The 21,020-nt window shown below is 37.9% G+C and overlaps 1 protein-coding gene across 1 annotated transcript in view; it reads left to right on the forward strand.

The window, feature by feature from the left end:
• Nucleotides 1-5,823: 5,823 nt before the first annotated feature.
• Nucleotides 5,824-21,020, forward strand: part of vsnl1a (visinin-like 1a) — a 43,446-nt gene continuing 28,249 nt past the window's right edge. The window contains exons 1-2 of the mRNA XM_084090696.1: nt 5,824-6,086; nt 13,085-13,251. Coding sequence (XP_083946822.1) covers nt 13,090-13,251 — 162 coding nt within the window. The 5' untranslated portion in view covers nt 5,824-6,086; nt 13,085-13,089. The remainder of the gene's footprint in view (nt 6,087-13,084; nt 13,252-21,020) is intronic.

Genomic DNA, 21,020 nt, shown 5'->3' on the forward strand with positions numbered 1-21,020 from the left:
AGACCTGATTATGACAGCTTTAAAGGGTTAGTTCACCCAAAAATGAAGATTCTGTCGTTCCAAACCTGCAAGACCTTCCTTCATCTTCGGAACACAAATTAAGATATTTTTAATGAAATTCGAGAGGTTTCTGAACCACCCATAGACAGCAACGTCATTGCAACTTTCAAGGCCCAGAAAGTTAGTAAAGAAATTATTAAAATAGTCCATGTGACTAGTACAGTGGTTCAACCTTAATATTATGAAGCGACAAGAATACTTTTTGTGTGCAAAAACAAACAAAAATAATGAATTTCTTCTCTTCCATGTCAGTTTCCTAAGCGGATCACGTAGTAAACACAGTGCAGCGCTTCTGGGTTCTACGTCAGAATGCCGGCTCATTTTTGGCCGACGCTGTTCATGTGAGCACCACGACTACGCGTGATAATGACGCAGGAGCTGGCTATGGTGAGCCGGCGTTCTGACGTAAAAGAACCCAGAAGCGCTGCACTATGTTTACGTGATCCGCTATAGCCGCCAAATAGCTCTTCAAGTGCTTAGACAGTTGGTTGCTGAACGGCTGGTTCAGTGTTCTAAACATACATCTTTGGTAAAGTCAGTTTTTGGTGTTCAATCCCTATTTAAGCCTGAAAATAGATAGAAGAATAGAAACATACTAAAAGAAGGGGAGGGTTTAGTGTCGGTGGTAAGGCGCATTGGAAAGCGCATTAACCTTTTAGCGCCACTTACCAGACATTTCGTTTCCAAACTGCTGCGATACAACAATGTCATAAAACGTTGCCAGATTCACATTAATCTGTTTCGGTAAAAAAACCCCCTGCTTTTAGCACTTCTTACTGGACATTTTAATTTGAAAGTGTCGTGCAAGAAGCAACGTAATATCATTTAGCAGAAATGTCGCCACTGGCCCATTTCTTTCCAATGAGCCTGCATGGGATTGTTAAGTTTATAATGGAAAAATGAATGAAATGAGAAATAAATGTTAAATGTTATATATTATGTTCCATAAGCATTTTACCCAAGAAACTAGTGGTAAACAAATTATATTGACAGTCTGGAGCAACCTGAGAGAAATTGAGAAATTATGGGTTTCCCTTTCTGTCAAAACTTTAACCTTTAACTTTAACCATTAGACAAATAATACTCTCAATTGATTGTTGTTTTGCATTCAAAAGCTTTGTCCATTACCAATATTAAAAGCAACGTTGTTGGACATCTTCAGTTTGTGTTTAATGAGGATGTTTTCAGGACTGTTTGTTCACTGTATTAGTAGCAATTTGTAGAATGTAAATGAACTGTAAAAATCTCTTCTTTTCCTTTTATTAATTCAAATGCATTTAATTTTTTGTGTTAATGTAGACCTGACCCGCATGGGTCGTTGTCCTCCGCCTCCACACCTGCTGGGTCTGGATTAGTCTGTGCCGCTCCACTAACGTCAAAACTCTCCACAGGCCTTAGGAGAATTCCATATGATGGATCGCCTCCGCTCTGCTTGAGTCAGCGGCCACCCTTGTGCCACCATGTTTTTTTCATGAATAACAGAGCGTCATAATCGTCTACATGTTGAATTTTACTTAGGTAACCTGTAACCTGATTTCATGTGGTCTGTTTAACAGAGTTGAATCCCATTTTGAAGCAAAATCCAAATGTAGCCAATTTTAAATGTCAAATCTTAACCTCTCCATTCCATCGAGCCTTTGTTGTATCAGTGTTCTCTCTGTGACATCTTCACATTCACTAATCTTGCAACAGCTGTATTTTGAGACTGTTACCCACTCGAGTGGCTGAATAGCAGGCGTCAGATTTTATCAAAGCTGACATATCGTCATCTTGATCTGATTTCTCTATAATTCCCTCAACAGGATTCAAAGTGTATGAATCAAATTACTGTGAGGTCGTGTCGGTTGCCAGTACGATAGTGTTAGTTTGCCATTGTCATATGAGCAAGAGTGCTTTTGCACTGAATAACATTGGATTTGGCTGTAGCAATTAACAGTGGAGTGACAAACTCTGAAATGTGTTAATGCCGTTATAAGAAATCTACCATAATAAAATATCATAACAATACCAGAACTAACTGTTGTATAAAACACTGCAATTCATGAACCTTTCCTTTTGAATTTTGCATAGCCCTGCTTGCTGCAATTTCCATATTACTCTTCAGTCCTTATTAATGTTTTTGCTTCTCAATCCAAGGCTTTAGCATTTCTTTTCAAAACAACTGTCAAATTTGGCAGCACTGTGCTTTTTCTCCCTGCCTGGGTGTGTATTCTGCTGTAGGATTTATTGTGCTATAAAAAAGACGTAATTTTGAGGCTGGCTGATCAGAGAGGTCTGGATAACCCCTTGATTCATTCCCACAGCTCTGATTCTGATTATAATAGACTAAATCCCCTCTTCATTCCTGCCATGACAAACCTTTGCACTTGCCAGGCTCTTCACTTGCACTGTAAGCTCTCAGCAGGAATTTTTCACAAGTGGAATCACTCATCAAAGCTTTGTGATTTGCAGTGACCCAGCGGAGTTTGATGTGATTGACGAGAATGCTTTGGATGCCTGCATGTACTGATGTTCAAATGATGCACAAGGCCTATTTGTGTAGCAGAATGGAAGCGATTTACAGAGCGATTCTTTAGTAAACAGGCACTGCTCTTCATTTTCTGCCATGTGATACTGAATTTATTAGCATGGTGTTAGTACAGTTTGCATTTTGCTTTAACACCCAGTAATATTCACTTGTATTTTATGAATTTTAAACACAAGTAGGACGATAAAATAACAGCACATTTTGACAGGATGCAATGCATCAAAGAAAGTGATTTCAGTCTCTCTCTCTTTAATATAAAAATGTAAAACTGCAAGAGATGTAATAGATTTATATGAGCATTCTGATTACACATAGAACTATCCATAAATTATTCATGACATTTTTAAGACACCTCCGTGAAAGTTAATGCATGAGTTTTGGTGCACAAAACATTTGGTAACACTTTACAATAATGTTTCATTTGTTAACATTAGTTAACATGAACTAACAATGAACAATACTTCTACAGCATTTATTAATCTTAGTTAATGTAAATCTCAGCATTTACTAACACATTTAAGATCAAAAGTCGCAGCTGTTAACATTAGTTAATGCATGTGAACTAATTTGAACATGAACATTTTTATTACCTAACATTATCAACAGTTAATAAATGCTGTAAATACAGTTTTCTTATTGTTAGATTATGTTAGTTAACTAATGTTAACTAAAGATACCTTATTGTAAAGTGTTACCAAACATTTGGCCAAAGATGGTCTCAAAACTACCGTTTTATATCTGTCAGGCTTTCCATCAAATAATAGCACACCACAGACCTAATTTTTCACTTTTCTCTTCTCGTCTGTTCCATTTGACACTTTTATTCTCAGTAGGTGGGTCACGAAACACTTTAGAATTGGTTAGTTTCAAAACAAGCTGCAGCTGAAAGAGTGGAAAGTCTGCAAATAACTTTAAAGGAGAAACTGTCATGGGACACTACTGTCAAACCACAACAGTGTTGGTGCTTTAAGAACCATATGCCACATATAATTTTAAAGAAACAGAGGGAAACAGTTTACACAACACCATTTTCTACTAAAAGCTGAAAACTTTATATGCGTTTTGGCCATTCTTTTACACGACAATGCCGTTTTGGGGGCCTGAAAATGTTATTGTAGGCTATAGGGAATAATGGGGTTGGTTGAATAGGGGAATTACAGTTAGACCACATCAAGGATACAGAAACATTAGTACTTATAGTCATATGGATAATCAGTTCACACAGAGCACTGATACAAACTTCTACACAGGATTTACTGTCATAGCTTAAAGGTAGGGTAGGCAATTTCGGAGAGGCAAGCTTTGAAAGCAAGCGTGCCGCACAAGCCCTGAAAAGTGAAGCCAAAACGTATCGATCGCCCCCCGGTGACTGGTCCTAGTATAGGTCATAAGCCCTGCCTCCCCGTGTTATTCAACGGGACGTGAGACCAACTAAACAATTTAATTACACTTCAAATATCTTTTTTCCAAAGGTGGTTTCTTTCATTTGCTGTTGTTTTTATCACGCTGATGTAAGTTCAAGTGTCTGTTTCAAAAATAAGTTGGTTTTTAGTTAGTTACGTGATGCGGTGGTGTAAAGTCATGATTGACAGCTGTGATTGACAGGTTCTCGAGCGAAGTAGTCACTGAAGCACCAACGGACATTTTTTTCGGGATCTTCGGAGGACTGAGGAGATTGTATACTTTATTTTAACAAGCCTCTTGTCGTACTGCAATCAATTTTTAAAAAAGTGTGCAGAATCCACTCTCCCTGAGTGCATTCTGCGAGAGTGAGGGCGGAGCGTTGATTTCGCGGCTTTACTTCCTGCTCACTACTGCGCAGGTCTGGTCCCGAGATCGCTACTGCGCAGACTCAAGTTCCAATATGTCAGCGCCATATCGGGACTCTGGCGGCTTCAGTTCTCATCAATGGAAGAGAGCGAAGGGGCGTCGTCCATCTTTTTTTACAGTCTATGTTTGAAAGCATGAGATCCCACCTTCCCTTCAGAGCGTCTCCAAAGCCACGCCTCCTCCAAAACACATGAACGTAAACAATTGCCTACCCTATACCTTTAACATAAAGTAACCAACGGTGCTATAAATCCTATAAAAAGAATTACACATGCTAAGTATGGATATGTGTTAGTGGATACATTATTGACCTTCATGACCTTAGACACAGTTGTCCTTACATGTCTCATACATACAGCTATCATAAGAATAAAGTTCAAACTGACAATTATCTTTCTACAAAATATGACTCTTGGTTAATTTATGACTCTCTGGAAGCCTGGGCTAAATGAGTAAACACTGTTACTGCATTCATGACATGGGTCAGACCCTCAGTCACCTATCAGATAGGCTACAAAATACAGACATTGTCTGTAACATAATTACCGGAATTAATACACTGGTTTTAAGAAAACTATGATTTTCAATTCATTGTTGTAAATTCACCTCCTTCAGTTGGCACAATTTTTCATTTTTTGTTAGATCTTTGTACCAAATTACCTAAGCTTTCATTTGTACCAAATTGGAATTGGGTGGGTGTAGCTTCATTGGGTGTAAAACTGACATATAAAAACTGCCTCATAAAAAAAAAAAAGTGTTATAGACTAAAGTTTTGTCACATCTAGGTAAAATTAGCCTATATGCACAGTGAAACATTAATCATTTTCAAACTGAGCACTACGCAACACATATCTGATATAGCCTACTTATTTTTATGATTATGATATATGATTAATTTTTACAGTATTATAACACTTTTTAAATCATTTAAATTCAGTTGACAAAAACAGGTAGCCTATAAGGTAAGGCAAACTTTGTTTCGCTAATTTAGTAAAGAGTTGTTAACGCGAATTCAAAAAGCTGCTTTGTTTGAAAATTGACCTCTCTGTGACATCGCTATAGGCTACATTATTGACAATCAGACAAAGCTTCTTTTTTTGCCCGCGAAATTTCGCAAATGCTTTACATTTACAATTCACAGGCTTATTGGCCTAATACGAATTGGTCTAGTGGACGTTTGTGTATTCTTGTGATCATCATTTTTAAAAACGGACCCCACTGAAAGCCATTGTAGCCTAAGTCACACATAGCATAATTAACACATGCTAAATATAAACCACAAGGAATGTGTGCATGTCGAAGACTTTGACATTTACTAACTTGCTGATGCCATTTTCAATCATTGTTCTATTCGAGTTCGGTCAGAATTTACACCACACACACACACACACCACAGAGCAGCGGACAAACACGAGATGGGTTGGTGTGGTGATGAACACAGACCGACGCTGGCTGACTCTGAGCTCTATTGTATCTCTATAGCGTAGCGTCACATCACCTCGAGCGCTGCGCGTGGACTGTCCTCGCTGCAGTAATCGCTGCGCCTCTCCTTTCACCCCAAAGAAACCTCACCGCAGCTGTCAGCAGATTAGTGAGCACTTCCATCGCGTTTACCTTTTACAGTCGCCCGAAGCAGGAATCGTCAGACCTTCTTTGGCTCTCCTTTTCGGTAAGCCCATCTATGACTATGTGTTTTCGCCGGAATAAGCAACCTTTAGAAAGTCGTTATGGATTGACGTGACGATTGTTGAGCTGGCTCATTAAGGCTATCTGCAGCATTGCAATGCATTGATTCATCACAGAGTATGTAATGTGCATGATTATGATATTTCAGAACACTTTTGCATAACTCCTCACCCTGGTAAACCACTTTCTTATATAGGCTATAGCAAAATGTATATGCATCAGTGTCTGTTGATTTTACAAATGCCATGAGTTAAAACAACTAAAGGGGATCCAGAGGACACAGTAGTAAAGTTGAGGTAAAAAATGTGAGCTTGCTATGTCAAATAAAATGAACACTGGTTGACAATGGCCCCAGGTGTACATGTCTGAGACAGCAGTGTGTCATAGCTACACTGTCATACTAGGGCTCGGTGAGAAATGTATTTGTCTGCACAGGTTGGTGAATATCATTTGTTTTGCATGCATTTTGACAGATTATCATCAGAACTCTGCCTGTATTGCATAACATTTTTCTTCTGGACAGTTTAAGAAAACCCCAAAGCCAACCAAGCATTAAAATTCTGAAAATTAATTTTAAATAAATGTTTGATGTCATATGGGGCAGTTTATCCTTTTGGTAATCATACTTGTCCTATACTATTTGTTCTAAAATATCTAGTTTTTGTTTTGTTATGATGGATTCCCATTGACATGACTTAGATTTGATTCCAAATTATGATAATGAAATTCCAACAAGATTACTTTAGAATTTTTGGACTAGGGGGATATCATAATACTGTGTTGTTGCTGTTTTTATACATCAGATAAAAAAAAAAAAAACTTTCCTCACTACTAATACAGTTTCTTATACACTGCAGGATCAATGCAGCTATAATGTACAAGGCCGATAAGAGCACAGTGACATTTTAAGCATGTATTTCCTATAATCGGTTACCCACAATCTTACAGCCTCAAGGTGATGCTGTGAAATAATGAAATAAAGTAAATACTTGTTATATAATGTGTCTTTCCAAATAAGCTGGATGTGCCAAATCACTTGGCTAGCTAAATTCACATGTGACATAATCTGTCAGGCTTGTGTGGATGTGAACACTGTTGTGATGAGTCGACTCAGGGTTTAAAACGCCTTTTGATCTCTGGACAGGGCTCAGTTTGCATAGTCATCATAATGCCTGCTAGTCAGTTCTTAGGTGACACGAATGCTTGTACAACATAACACAGCATCGTTGTGTTGATCATTCATAAAACAGCCTTTTCTGTGGTACAAACATAAGATGAGCTCAACATAGCACTATTTTAAATCAGAATATGGCGTGTGTTCTACCTCGTTGCTACTACTTTGAATACACCACTGCTAGTCCGTGTGTACTCCAAAGATCAGTTTAATCTATCTGCATTACAGCAGTGTCGCGTGAAAAGGCAAAATCATTTTAAAAGATTGATTCAACCTGTGCGTTATAGTCACAGGGGACAGAGTATTCTCTCTGGTCTCCTGTTGCAGCAGAAATAGCACTGATGCAGCCTAAATGGAAAATGGAGTGGACTATTGCTTTGTAGATAGACAGGCTCTTCGGTTCCTTTTATAGCCTGCAGTGACCAATTCTTTTCAACAGCATCAGTAGGTAGATCAGTGCTTCAGGTACAGATGGACCTTATTGTTCAGACTTACACTTCCCTTTTTTAATTCACATAGAATAATGCAACAAGTAGCAATATCTAATTTTTGGATGATCTTATTATTTATACTGGGAAAATTAAATGCTAAAAGTTAAAAATAGGTCTTTAAAGCTTTTGGAACTGAAATGAGTCTTAGTTTTGACACTGCACAAGGAAAATTTCTACAACCCTGAGACAAAAGATTCTCATGCATGCTCATAAAACATTCGTTAGAGCGCTCTTAAAAAGATTTAACAGTAGGAATTGGAAATTATTACTGCTGCATTTGCAATTTCTCTAGCTATTTTTGATCACTGTGCCACATGGAAACACCCCTCTGGAGAGTTTATTGGAAGTAACCTCAAATTTGGACACCTTTGACTGGAGGGTGTCTAAATTTTAAAGGATAGTTCACTTCACCCATGAATGAATATTAATTTACCCTCATGTTGTTCCAGACCTGTATCAATTTCCTTCTTTGGTGTAGAAGATATTTTAAAGAATGTTAGTAATCAAACATTTCCATTTTATGGACAAAAAACACACAAAATATCTTCTTAAATGTTCCACAGCAAAGAGAGAAAGTTATAGGGTTGGAACGACATGAGGGTGAGTAAATGATGACAGAATTGTGGTGACCAGGGGCTGTAAAACTCCAAAAAGGACAAACCCAAATGATAGATTTGTGTGCGACTGAAATTACAGGAGAAAGTCATATGGTGTTCACATGACATCAGGGTGAGTAAATGATGATTGAATTTTCATTTGCAAGCAAGCTATTCCATACTTAATTGGCAAAAATATTGTAAATCTTTGAATTGAGGAGAACAAACGTTTTTTTTTTGCCATTCCTATTGACCAATTACTGGATCCTTTGAACCTTCAATTTTGCGGCTTGACAGAAATCATGTAAATCTTTGACAATGATGGGATCATCTCGAGGAGGATTCAATTAGGAACGATGCTGATCATCTAATTAGTTTGAAATCATAAATCACACTCACAAAGAGGGAACGAGCGATACGACGATGCATTATCGCTGATTCATAGTCAGTTTTGATGCAGCTGTTTTTAGCACTCTTGAATCTGCTATGCTGTGCTTTTTCTCATGGGTGGATCCCTCATTAAGAATGGTATTCCCCAAGGAAACAGGGCTTCCAATGCACTCTGCAGATCAGGGAGGGTTACGCTCCTGCCATTAAAAGCTCACGACTCACAATCTGATGCTGTGCATGGGTTGGTGGCCTCATTTTCACCATGGATAAAATGTAGTTTTGTAGTATTTTCTACATCCATGTCTTTAGAGAACAATCAAGATTTATGTCCTTTACTCAGCCATTTGCTTGAAAATAAAATGCTGTTGTGTGGGAAACTAAATTAGCGCTCATTATCGCCAGCATCGCTGCTCGTTTGTCAGTCTCAGACTGAAAATTAATTTTAATGAACTTTGAAGTGCAATGTTCTCATCTAGTATTGACGTGAGCCTCGATGAGTGTGATGAGAGCTCATCTCTATGATTTAGTAGTGGTGAACAAATTAAAAAGCGTCAGAATTACTCAGAATTTCATCCACAGCACTGCTGCCCTGCTTCTGTCTATCTCCGTCTCCTCTCTGTGTTTTCATCGTATCCAATATTAATGTAGCAGAAGGAATCGGCTTTTTAGATTTGCAAAAAAAAAAAAAGAAAAAAGTAAATGTCACATTGAAGCTTAGGAAGTGATGACCTTTTGGTAATTATGCGATTGATGCTTTGTTTAATTATCTCATTTCCCTGACAGTTACACACACATCTAGCCATCTAGGGTGAAAAGGGCTACAGGCTGCTCTTACAAGAAAATGTGGGCAGAATAAAACACTATACATCCTCTAAAGGCACAGACAAATTTGTAAAAAATTATAATTATAAGCTGAAATAAGGGATTCCGGTAACACTTTAGTTTAGGGTCCAATTCTCAATATTTAGTTGCTTATTAGCATGCATATTACTAGGATATTGGCTGTTTATTAGAACTTATAAAGCACATATTAATGCCTTATTCTGCATGACCATATTATACATTCCTTAATCCTGCCCAATACCTAAACTGAACAACAACCTTACTAACTATTAATTATGAGTTTATTGAGGCAAAAGTTGTAGTTAATAGTTAGTTAACTGTAACGATGAGGTAGAATCAAAGGAGGAAGCAGGATCCAAATCCACATGCAGCACTTTATTAAATAAAATCAGAACTTCACAGATGCAGACATAGACTCAGGACCAAGACTCAGGAACAGAACAACATTCCAAATCAAGAACCCACAAACACTGAAACAAGACACAGGGTTTAAATACAGAGACTAATAAGCTAAACAAGATAACAAGGGGGCGTGGCTAATCAAACACCTGGGGAGCCTAATAAACAAGAAAAACTACAAGGGACTACAAAACATGGTACAGGACAGGAAATGACAAAAGTCCACACAAGACAAGGGGAACATAAGACAGGAATCATAACAGAGCCCCCCACTTAAGGAGCGGATTCCAGACGCTCCTCAGGAAGTAGTCAAGGAGGGTGGTGGAGTGGAGGCAGACCCGGGGGCGGGATGGAGGGCCAGGCCCGTGGAGCGGAAGAGGGCCTGGAGACTGCAGCAGGATGGGAGGCCAGGGCAGAGCAGGCTGTGCAGGTGGCCAGGGCGGACCAGGCAGTTCAGGCGGCCAGGGCGGATCAGGCAATTCAGATGGCCAGGGTGGATCAGGCAATTCAGATGGCCAGGGTGGAGCAGGCTGTGCAGGCGGCCAGGGCGGAGCAGGCAGTTCAGGTGGCCAGGGCGGAGCAGGCTGTGCAGGTGGCCAGGGTGGACCAGACAGCGCAGGTGGCCAGGGTGGACCAAGCAGTTCGGGTGGCCAGGGTGGACCAGACAGTTCGGGTGGCCAGGGCGGAGACGACCCTTCAGGCGGCCAGGGCAGAGACGACAGTTCAGGGGACCCACTGCCCCCTCCCAAAATTTTCTTGAGGGCAGCTATGAGGTTATGCTCAGGAACAGACACCGGCTCAGGATCAGGAACAGACACCAGCTCGGCGGCGGCCATCTTGCCCGGAGACACCGGATCGGCAGACGTGACGTGAACAGAACAGTCTCTGGATCGGCAGATGTAACGTGAACAGTCTCTGGATCAGCAGACGTGACGTGAAGAAGCTCAGGTTCAGGAACAGGCGAGGTCTCAGGAACCGAAAGAGGCTCAGAAAGCGTGGAGGCGGCCATCTCTGCTGAGGGCTCAAGTTCAGGCATGGCAGCGGCCATTTTTGCCGGAGACGATCTCTCAGGCGTGGCGGTGGCCATCTTTGCCATAGACGATCTCTCAGGCGTGGCGGCGGCCATCTTGGCCGGAGGCAAACTCTCAGGCGACATGGCGACAGCCATCCTGGGAACCAGAATCAGGCGTGGTCGCCTTCTTGGCTGGAGACTCTCAGGCGACGTGGCGGCGGCCATCCTGGGAACCAGAATCAGGCGTGGCCTTCTTCTTGGCTGGAGACTCCCCAAAGCTGCTGCTAGATCCATTTGTGGTGGGTTCTTCTGTAATGATGAGGAAGAATCAAAGGAGGAAGCAGGATCCAAATCCTCATGCAGCACTTCATTAAATAAACTCAGAACCTTACAGATGCAGACATAGACTCAGGACATAGACTCAGTCAGGACATAGACTCAGGACATAATCAGAAACACCTGGGGAGCCTAATAAACAAGAAAAACTACAAGGGACTACAAAACATGGTATAGGACAGGAAATGACAAAAGTCCACACAAGACAAGGGGAACATAAGACAGGAATCATAACATTAACAGTGAGATTTTGACCCTAATCTAAAGTGTGACCAGGATTTCTCTCGGTCACACTTTAGATGCTCTCATCCTTAGTGTGATATTATGCACTGACACAGTCTATTCTGGAACGTTTTCTAGGTTCTTTCTCACTTTCCCTAATGTGTTTAGAGTATGAACACCTTCAAATTATGGGACATCACCATGTTTTGACAAGATCTTTCAAGTAAAAAAATCTGTAACAAGCTTTTTCACTGGTGGTCTCAGACGTTTGGTCAGAGTGTGTTTGTCCCATTGATCTAAGCCTACTTTAAATATATTCAGCCAGCATGAAATTATATAATCCACAATGAATCACTCAAGCCATCATATTTATTCAACTGCACGGCTTGCTTAGTCTTATTTTAGCCATGATATTAATTATGAAATGAGTATTTCCACCCATGTACATTTAGTATATTAGTGTGTGTGCGCTTAGCAAAATTACTTAATATCCCATTCAATTTGTATAGTCTCTCTCATCTACCATTCCAGCCGTATCCGACTCTATTCCATGCCATACGCGAGGGACCATGAATTTTCTTGGCAATGTTTTTTCTGGGGTAGGTTGCCAGGTCTTTCCCCAACTCTCCCCATTACATGGCTTTGGATTCACACACATGCATTCACACCTACGGCAATTTTGGCATGTCCAATCCAACCAGAGCACCCGGAGGAAACCCACGCTGGCACAGGGAGAACATGCAAACTCCACACAGAAAGGACTCCTGGCTCAGCCGGGGCTTGAACCGGGGACCTTCTTGCTGTGACCCAGTGAGCCACCGTGCCGCCATAGTTTGTACTATATATATATATATTGTTCCAAAGCAGTTTTTTTAATGAATTGTGCTTTACCCCAGTGAGCAAGCCAAAGGCAACAATGGCAAGGAAAGACCCCATAGTATGTTTGGAATGAAGAAGAAACCTTGGGAGGATCCAGACTCTTCTAGAAAAGGCCACCTCCTTGAGCTGGCACTTATTTAAACAATTTCATGTTCCATTCTATGAAACGTGCCTTTTAAGTTAGATTTTAATGGGGATTATGAATGTGATTTTGTTTCTGAATTTTGTAAGGTTTTAAACATTCTGTCTTTCTATTTCAAATAATTGCTGTTATTTTGCGATATATATTCATCACAGAATCCTGAAAACAGTACCACTGTACTACACAAAAATATTAAGCAGCACAACTGTTTTCAACATTGATAATAATAAGAAATGTTTCTTGAACACCAAATCAGCATATTAGAATGATTTCTGAAGGATCATGTGACACTGAAAATGCAGCTTTGCCATAACAGGAATAAATGCATGAAATAAATGCAGCCTTGATGAGCTTAAGAGACTTCTTTCATTTTACCAATCCCAACATTTTGAATGGTAGTATATGTGAGGGACATAAATGGCCTATAGTTTATGCAGTTAAAATGAATTACAGCTCAAAGTGAGATCACAGCTGTTTTATTTTTCTGTTCATTGCAGACACCATGGGGAAACAGAACAGCAAGCTGACCCCTGAGGTAATGGAGGACCTGGTGAAGAACACAGAATTTAATGAACACGAACTCAAACAGTGGTACAAAGGCTTCCTGAAGGATTGCCCAACTGGCCGACTCAACCTGGATGAGTTCCAGCAGCTGTATGTTAAGGTAGAGGCCCTAGTCGCTCCCTAGTTGCTCTGTGATACATTTCTCTATGTGCCGGCTTTTTGTTGGTCTTGCTCCAGACTGAAGAGTCATTGAGAAGTGCATCAGATGCGCCATGTGATTTACAAGTGAGTGGAAGAGCCCTCTGAGTCATTCAGTTGGATAGTCTGATGTATAACTGGCACCAAACTCAATTCAGATCTCATGGGCTATGCTAGCTGGCTATTCATATGGCTGGCTTCTTTATGGCGTGTCAAGCACAAATAGTTGTTGTTGTGGCATGTTTTAGTAGTTTAGTCATTTAGATTTATGAGGTTATATATTTCAGTTTTGACTCTTTTTGAAGGAAACATTTTGCTGCACATAACACAATGTCTGCTGAGTTTACCTACTGTACAACCTTGCAACTCCAATTATAACACGACACTCCCTGCTGCTTAATATGAATATGAATTATGTAAAGACATTATGCAAGATCATTTACATCATCTACTAACAACCAGAGTAAATAACCACAGGTCTCACGGCTCTGCTCAGAAACCACAATGCTTTGAATTGGCTTGAAATGAAAAAAAAAGAATGGAAACCTGCTGTAGGCCAAGCCTTTTAGTGATCAGGGATAGCGGTTTTCCGCAAAAGGATATCAATGAGAGAGTTTTATTAAAATCCGAGGGAGAGGAAATGGATGACCTCGCTTTAGCAGGGCGCTGAGTTCCTGCAGACTGAGTGATTGTGTGTGTGTGTGTGTGTGTGTGGTAGGTTCAGGTATACCCTAGGTTATGGGGCACAATATCCTCACATAGATGGCATATCCGAAATCCTTGTCCTTGTGGGGCCATTTTTTGGTCCCCATGAGGAAAACAGCTTATAAAGGGGGGCGGCAGTGGCTCAGTGGTTCATGTAGGTTGTCTACAAACCGAAAGGTTGGTGGTTCAATCCCCGGTTCCACTTGACCAAGTGTCGAGGTGTCCATGAGCAAGACACCTAACCCCAGCTGCTCCCGACGAGCTGGATGGCGCCTTGCATGGCTGACACCGCCGTCGGTGTATGAATGAGTGAGTGAATGGGTGAATGTGAGGCAATGTAAAGCGCTTTGGTGGCCATAGGTCTGTGAAAGCGCTATATAAATGCAGTCCATTTTAAATCATACAAAAATCTTTTTATTTCAAATAATTGCTGTTCTTTTGCAATTTCATGTAAATGTATACATACACACACACAGACATATATGTATATATATATATATGTATATATATGTGTATATATATATATATATATATATGTATATGTATGTATATATATATATATGTATATGTATACATACATGTATGTATATGTTGCTTATTATTGTAGAATCTTAAAGTATAATATAACTGTTTTTTATGTACATGGATTTATATGGATTATCAGCATGAACCTATAACTGTGCGTGCTAGGCGAATGTTTTCAGATATTTTATTTAGAATGAATACTACTTTCTGGCAAGAGTTTTTCCTTACCACTCATTAGGTTTAAGGTATTTAAATTTTCTCTCTCTGTACTAATATAATTGTTCTGTAGATGTAGAGGCAATAATCTGAGCTCCTCGATATTGTATAGAGCCAATAATATATGTCCAGAAATGGGCATGCTTTGTGTAGACCAAGCTTAGGAGGTTGCTGGCATTTTCTTTTGTTCTGTTTTTGTGGAAGCCATATGGTTGCTAAATTTAGCATCTTTTTTCAATGATTCATGCTTTTTCAATAATAAAATTGTTGCCAGACCAGACGGGATGAGATCAGTCCTACAGAAAAACGAACTCACTCTGTTATCTGCAGACATTTGATACAGTTTTTAATATTCTTTGGGGTTAAATGGAGTAGATTGCGTAAGTCCAACTATTGCTAAGTAGTGCAGCCTAAACAAATAGACGTGCAGGACTGATTATGAACTGGAATAAAATGATGTGGTCATATCTATTGCTACGGGTGAAAGTATAGAAAACCACCCGCCAGTTGCTGGTAAAACAAGCATCAAAGGTTGTCCCGATATAGGAGTGACACGATATATGAACATCTACTAAACAAACTTTATCATTGTGCCTTTTGTGTTTATAAGACTCTCAGGAGTACTTGATTCTGATTGGACAATAGTTGTATTGAGTGGTAAGAAGGAAGAACCAGTATGAGACACAAAGAGCTGAATGAGAGGAAGCTCAATTGCAAATAATAATAATATATACACTAAAAAATACACATTAAAAAGTTTGGGGTCTGTAAGATGAATACAGTAAAAATATTTTTACAATTTAAAATAACAGTTTTTATTATAATTTCATAATTATAATTTAGATGTAGTAGACATATTTTGATTTCAGAGATTGTATGATAATTATAGATAATTTATGTATTTATAATTATAAATATTTTCATGTTAACACATCATTATTTCATATCCATATATTTACTTATTCAGTAAGTACCTATGAAATAATGGGATAGTGAGTCAGCCAGTCATTACTGCAAAATAATCCATTTAAGGTGATTATAAGACCCCTCCAACTTGCTTCAGGGTTTATCGGTTGACTACACAGTTTTACTGGGTTTGTACATTATTCCTTAAGTGTAACAACCTAAATAATGGAATGAACATGGAGTTAGGAAAATGGCTGGCTGGCTATTTAAAGAGACAATATGCGGCAAAGTTCCCATTTCTATTTATAGCATTTTACTTAATACCTCTGTGGATATCTTTTCATACTAGTGCCACACTAACTACTACAGTACATGGGAAATGATTAACCTTGCGGCTAAACGCTGTGCAACGCCTCTGTGATTAATCTGCCAATAGTATCCAGAGGTGATGGCTGTACATGGTGTCAGTAGTGATCCCTTTGTTTCCTGGGGTTTGACTGTTTGCTGCGGATTCAGATGTTAATACTATGACAACAGTGATGAGGTGCAGTGTAATGTACTTTAGGTTTGTTTTGTGCTAAATGAAGCACTTGAAATGGCGCGTGTTCAGATCTAATTGGCAGTTGAAAAGATGAGATACACAGTGATGTGATGGTTGGTTGGATACCAAAAATTTGACAGTAAATCTTTTGAATAGATTAGGGATGGGGGATGCAAGGGATGTTAGCTTTACCAGAGGATTCCAACGTGCTCCTTTTTGACACCAGTTTGTTACATCACCCTAAGCAAACAGCTCAGACCTCAATTGTGTGGCCAAACGGAGGGCTGTGGTGGATCGAACATCGACCTAGATCTGATCTCACAGCACATGAATGTGGAATGACAGGATGACGTCTGGTTTGCGGCCCTGTTGTGGAAGGCATAAACAATAATGTGGCTAGACATCTTAACATTAAATACTGGGCAAACGTGAAGATTTCTTTCTTTTATTTGATGGATGAAAATGTGAAGGTTTTTTCATCACATGAATGTGTTCATCTTTTTTTTTGTTACTTTTAATTCAAACTTTTACATCACTTATGCTAGTGTAAAGGTAACACTTTACAATAAGGTTCCATTTGTTAACAATAGTTAACATGAACTAACAATGAAAAATACTTCTAAAGCACAGTTAATAGTTAATATGTACATTTCAACATTGAATCAAAATTTTATTTTTTTAATGGACCATGAACTAACAGTGAACAATTGTATTTTCTATTAGCTAACAGTAACAAAGATTGTTGCATTAACCAATGGTACCTTATTGTAAAGTGTTCCCAGATTTTTTTCTTCTTAAAGGAAGTGGGTCGAATTTATTGATTTATTTAAATTCATTTTAATTATTATTGTAATTAATTTTAGAATGATAACAATTATTACCTAAAATTAATTGTAATTAGTTTAACAACAACAAAACTGCTCATTATGACATTTTATGGGGATTTTTAAGTTGCTTTGTCTGTCATTGTCCCTTTCCATAGATCGAACACATGAAAACAAACACCGTCTGAGACAAGCAGGCACATCATTGAAGTTGACTCCGATTGTAGTCACTACCAGCAGATTTTCTAAAATTAGTGAATGATCTTATACACTTTCATTTTCCCAAGCTGAGCATGAAAAACATGCATAGGCTGTCTGAACCTGTTTTTCTTTGCAGTTGTTTTATATGTACAAGGGTCAATGACGTATAAGGATTTTCGACAGGTCAATTTTAAAATACAAAAAAAAAAAAAATCTGTTGCAATTGTTTAAACATTAAGGATGTAGTGTACACCTAAATTCATTTAAAAAAATGTATTTAAGTGATTTTAGTGTTTTTTCATCTAGATGAATTGTCCGTAGCCTTAAAAAATGTCATGTGGTGCGACCGTGATTTATCTTAAAATGAATTAATTTCCTTAACATGCTTAAACATTTTTTTTTTACAAGTTCTTAGTAATTAAAGTGTTTAGAAACCAAGTTTTGCATTTCTTTTGAGTTTTTGTAAATAATGATCTCGTTTTTTGTTCTATAATTTCTGAGTTGCCATCTTAAATCTAGTTAACAGACTTACTTTTCCTGTAAATCACATAAAACTGATATAAATGTTTTAAAAATATAATTTACTAAAGCATACTATCACTGATTCATATTTCAGCCACAGAAATAAGATATTTTATTTTACATTTAATACAGTGATTGCTTTTATTGGTCGCACCACATGATAAGTGGTCGCTCCAAATGACACGAAGACCTTATATAGTTAAAAATCTATTTAAAGAGATCAATGAGCCAACAAGGTGTTTGGTGTTTTATGCCCCCATTGGCGCCTTCCAGGCAGCGAGGGGATGGGTAGGTTTAAGGTTGAGGGTAGGGTTAGCTGCCTCTAAGGAGCCATTGGGGGCTTAAAACACCATCGAGCAATGAACAATACATTTTATACAAAAAAAAATGATTTAAAACAGATTTCATACAAATTTCACAGAATTTTCCTGAACATAAACTTTTTTTTTAATATAAAAATCACATCACAAACACAAGTGCACCATTTCTTTTAACTTGACTTAGAATTTCTTTCTAACAAATAATAATGTTATAGATATAAATTATTTCATAAAATTATTGTATACAGGTAACATTGTATACAGTAAACAGGTCAATAGTTTTTTAAGTAATTAATACTTTTATTAATCAAGGACACATTCAGTTAATAAAAAGTGACAGTAAAGATATTTAGGCTATAATGTTACGAAAGATTCTATTTCAAATAAATGCTGTTCTTTTGAACTTTCTATTCATCAAATAATCCTGACATACAAAATGTATCACAGTTTCCACAAAAATATGAACATTGATAATAATCAGAAGTGTTTCTTGAGCAGCAAATCATTAGTGACCCTGGATTACAAAAACAGTCACAAGTCGCACAGGATATATTTGTGGCAATAGCCAACAATACATTGTATGGGTCAAAATTATTATAAAAAAACTGACCCATGTGACTGGTTTTGTGGTCCAGAGTTACATATTAGAATGATTTCTGAAGGATCATGTGACACTGAAGACTGGATTAAAGATGCTGAAGATTAAATTTAGCTTTGATCACAGGAATAAATTACAGTTTACTATATATTCACATAGAAAACAGATATTTTATACTGTAATAATATTTCACTCTTCCCCTATCAAGGTACTCCGCTCTTGCTGCAGGGTCAGAATGTTTTCGCTTGGCAGTGGCATCTGGTAAAATAGATTCAAATAGTTTTAAATAAATAAATAGGCAATAATAAATACACTACTAATAAATGCATAATTACTAAACTGAAATTACATGCTCTAATTTTTTGTTGTTGAATTTTTCTCATATTGTACAAAGAGTAAACAAACTTGAAATATATGAAGAAAATATCCCAAATTGCATAAAAATCTATTCCAAATGATACTAAATTAAAGTATTTTTTTGTATATAAACTGTCAATTGAATATAAAAGCATAAAACTGTCAATCTAGGACATATATCTATCATGGAAAACAGTCTGCAGTGGTCGCACCACATGATATTTTCAAATTCATTCAAAATTTACAGGCACAGAATTGGCCACCTAAACAAAACAAGCTAGCTTCCCAAAAAAAGGTCACTATGAAATTTATAATACAAATATATATTTGTAGAAATAACTTTAATATGATTTTTTTTTTGAGGTCATACCACATGACATCCAAATGTGGCAACTACATACCAACCATTACAGAGGTTTATTTTTTTTCCAATTTGAGAGAATTACAAACCTGCTTGCTGCTTCCATGGGTCCTTGGTAAATTGGTATATGATGTAACGTCCTGTGTTTGAATAGTTTTCAACATAAAAGTCCCAAAATGGTAGTTCCTTGATGGTCACACCACATGATATTTCATAAAATGGACATCATCGGACAAAGTTTGTTTGTATATTATGATGGAAATATAAATACAAATGCTTTGAATTTTTTTAAAGGATTACAAAACATTTTGGAAATCATGCCAAATAGTGCAGAAAATAAATTTGAATAAATTTAGAGTAATTTCAAAGACGTTTTCAAAACAGAAGTTATGGCCGGACGGTCGCACCACATGATGTTTTGACACTTTAAATAACAAAAAAAAAACCAAATAAGTAAAGGTTTTTGATGGGTTAAAGTGAGTACATACATGGGAGAGGTACTTCAAATATGCAGTATATCTTTTTATGCATTTAAACCCGTTTTTGCCTGAAAAAATGCAATCGGACAGAAAATTTAGGCGTCACGTCATTGACCCACAAAGAGACCAGAAAGATCAAAGCAGGCTTCGGGACTCAGAGTTTCTAGAGTTTAATTTATAACACAATGAAGACATCACTTTAAATAGGATGTTACTTTAACTGTGTCATGGGAATTTTCCATTCCTTCTTGTGATTAATTAGATTATCTGTCAAATATAGACACATACTGACAGATAATTCATTCATGAGATCGAGGCTAACACACCAGAACCAAGAGGAAATTTTGCTTTTTTATCATGGCATCAGGCATCATGTGGACTGATTCATTGTTTTTGCTTCAGAAATCAGATTGCATACAGAAACAAATTGAAACCATCCAAAAGGATCCTATATGTCACAGTTGAGATTTGGCAGGTGAGGCTGAACAGCCGTTCATGTGTGTTTAAGTACAGTAGCAGACGGGTTGAGTCGTCCCTTGTGTCGAGATGCAGTAATGAATGACCTACGTTCTCTGGATTTATTGAAGTATCCATTTTGTCTAATGATAGCTTTGTGGAGAAGATGGAGGATCTTGGTGTCACACAAGGTTGTCTTTGTGAAGGAGACAAATTGCCTCCCTGCGATCAATAGGATGCCATCTTATTCCCCATCCACTGATCTTGTAAGATGACCTATCAGAGATAACAAGCCTTATAGTATAAAATTCCATTTTTAATATTTCTAGAATCATTATAAGAAATCCTTGTTTTTGATAAGACATTTCATTCAGTCTATCAGTTCATTTGCATTTATTCACATTTATGCATTTAATAATGATAATAATCATAATAATGCCTTTTTTAAAACTATTTAAGTGTTTTGGAATTACACTATCAAACGAATATTTGTTAGTCATCTCACAAAGCAGTGCATGACTCACACATGAAAAAGCAATCATAAGCTTTAATATTAGTGGATTGGTTTAGCTTTATTTTAGATAATGACAGTGTTCAATATCAAGAAAATGATGCTCTTGACTCATTGGCTGCGTCTGAAAACTTAGGCAACTGACTTGTTGCCTCACTGCCACACAAAGGTTCCTCAAGATTTTGGACAGACTTCTGAGGCAGCGTAAC

Source organism: Abramis brama, assembly GCF_963993115.1.
Source record: "Abramis brama genome assembly, chromosome: 18".
Lineage (NCBI taxonomy): Eukaryota > Metazoa > Chordata > Actinopteri > Cypriniformes > Leuciscidae > Abramis > Abramis brama.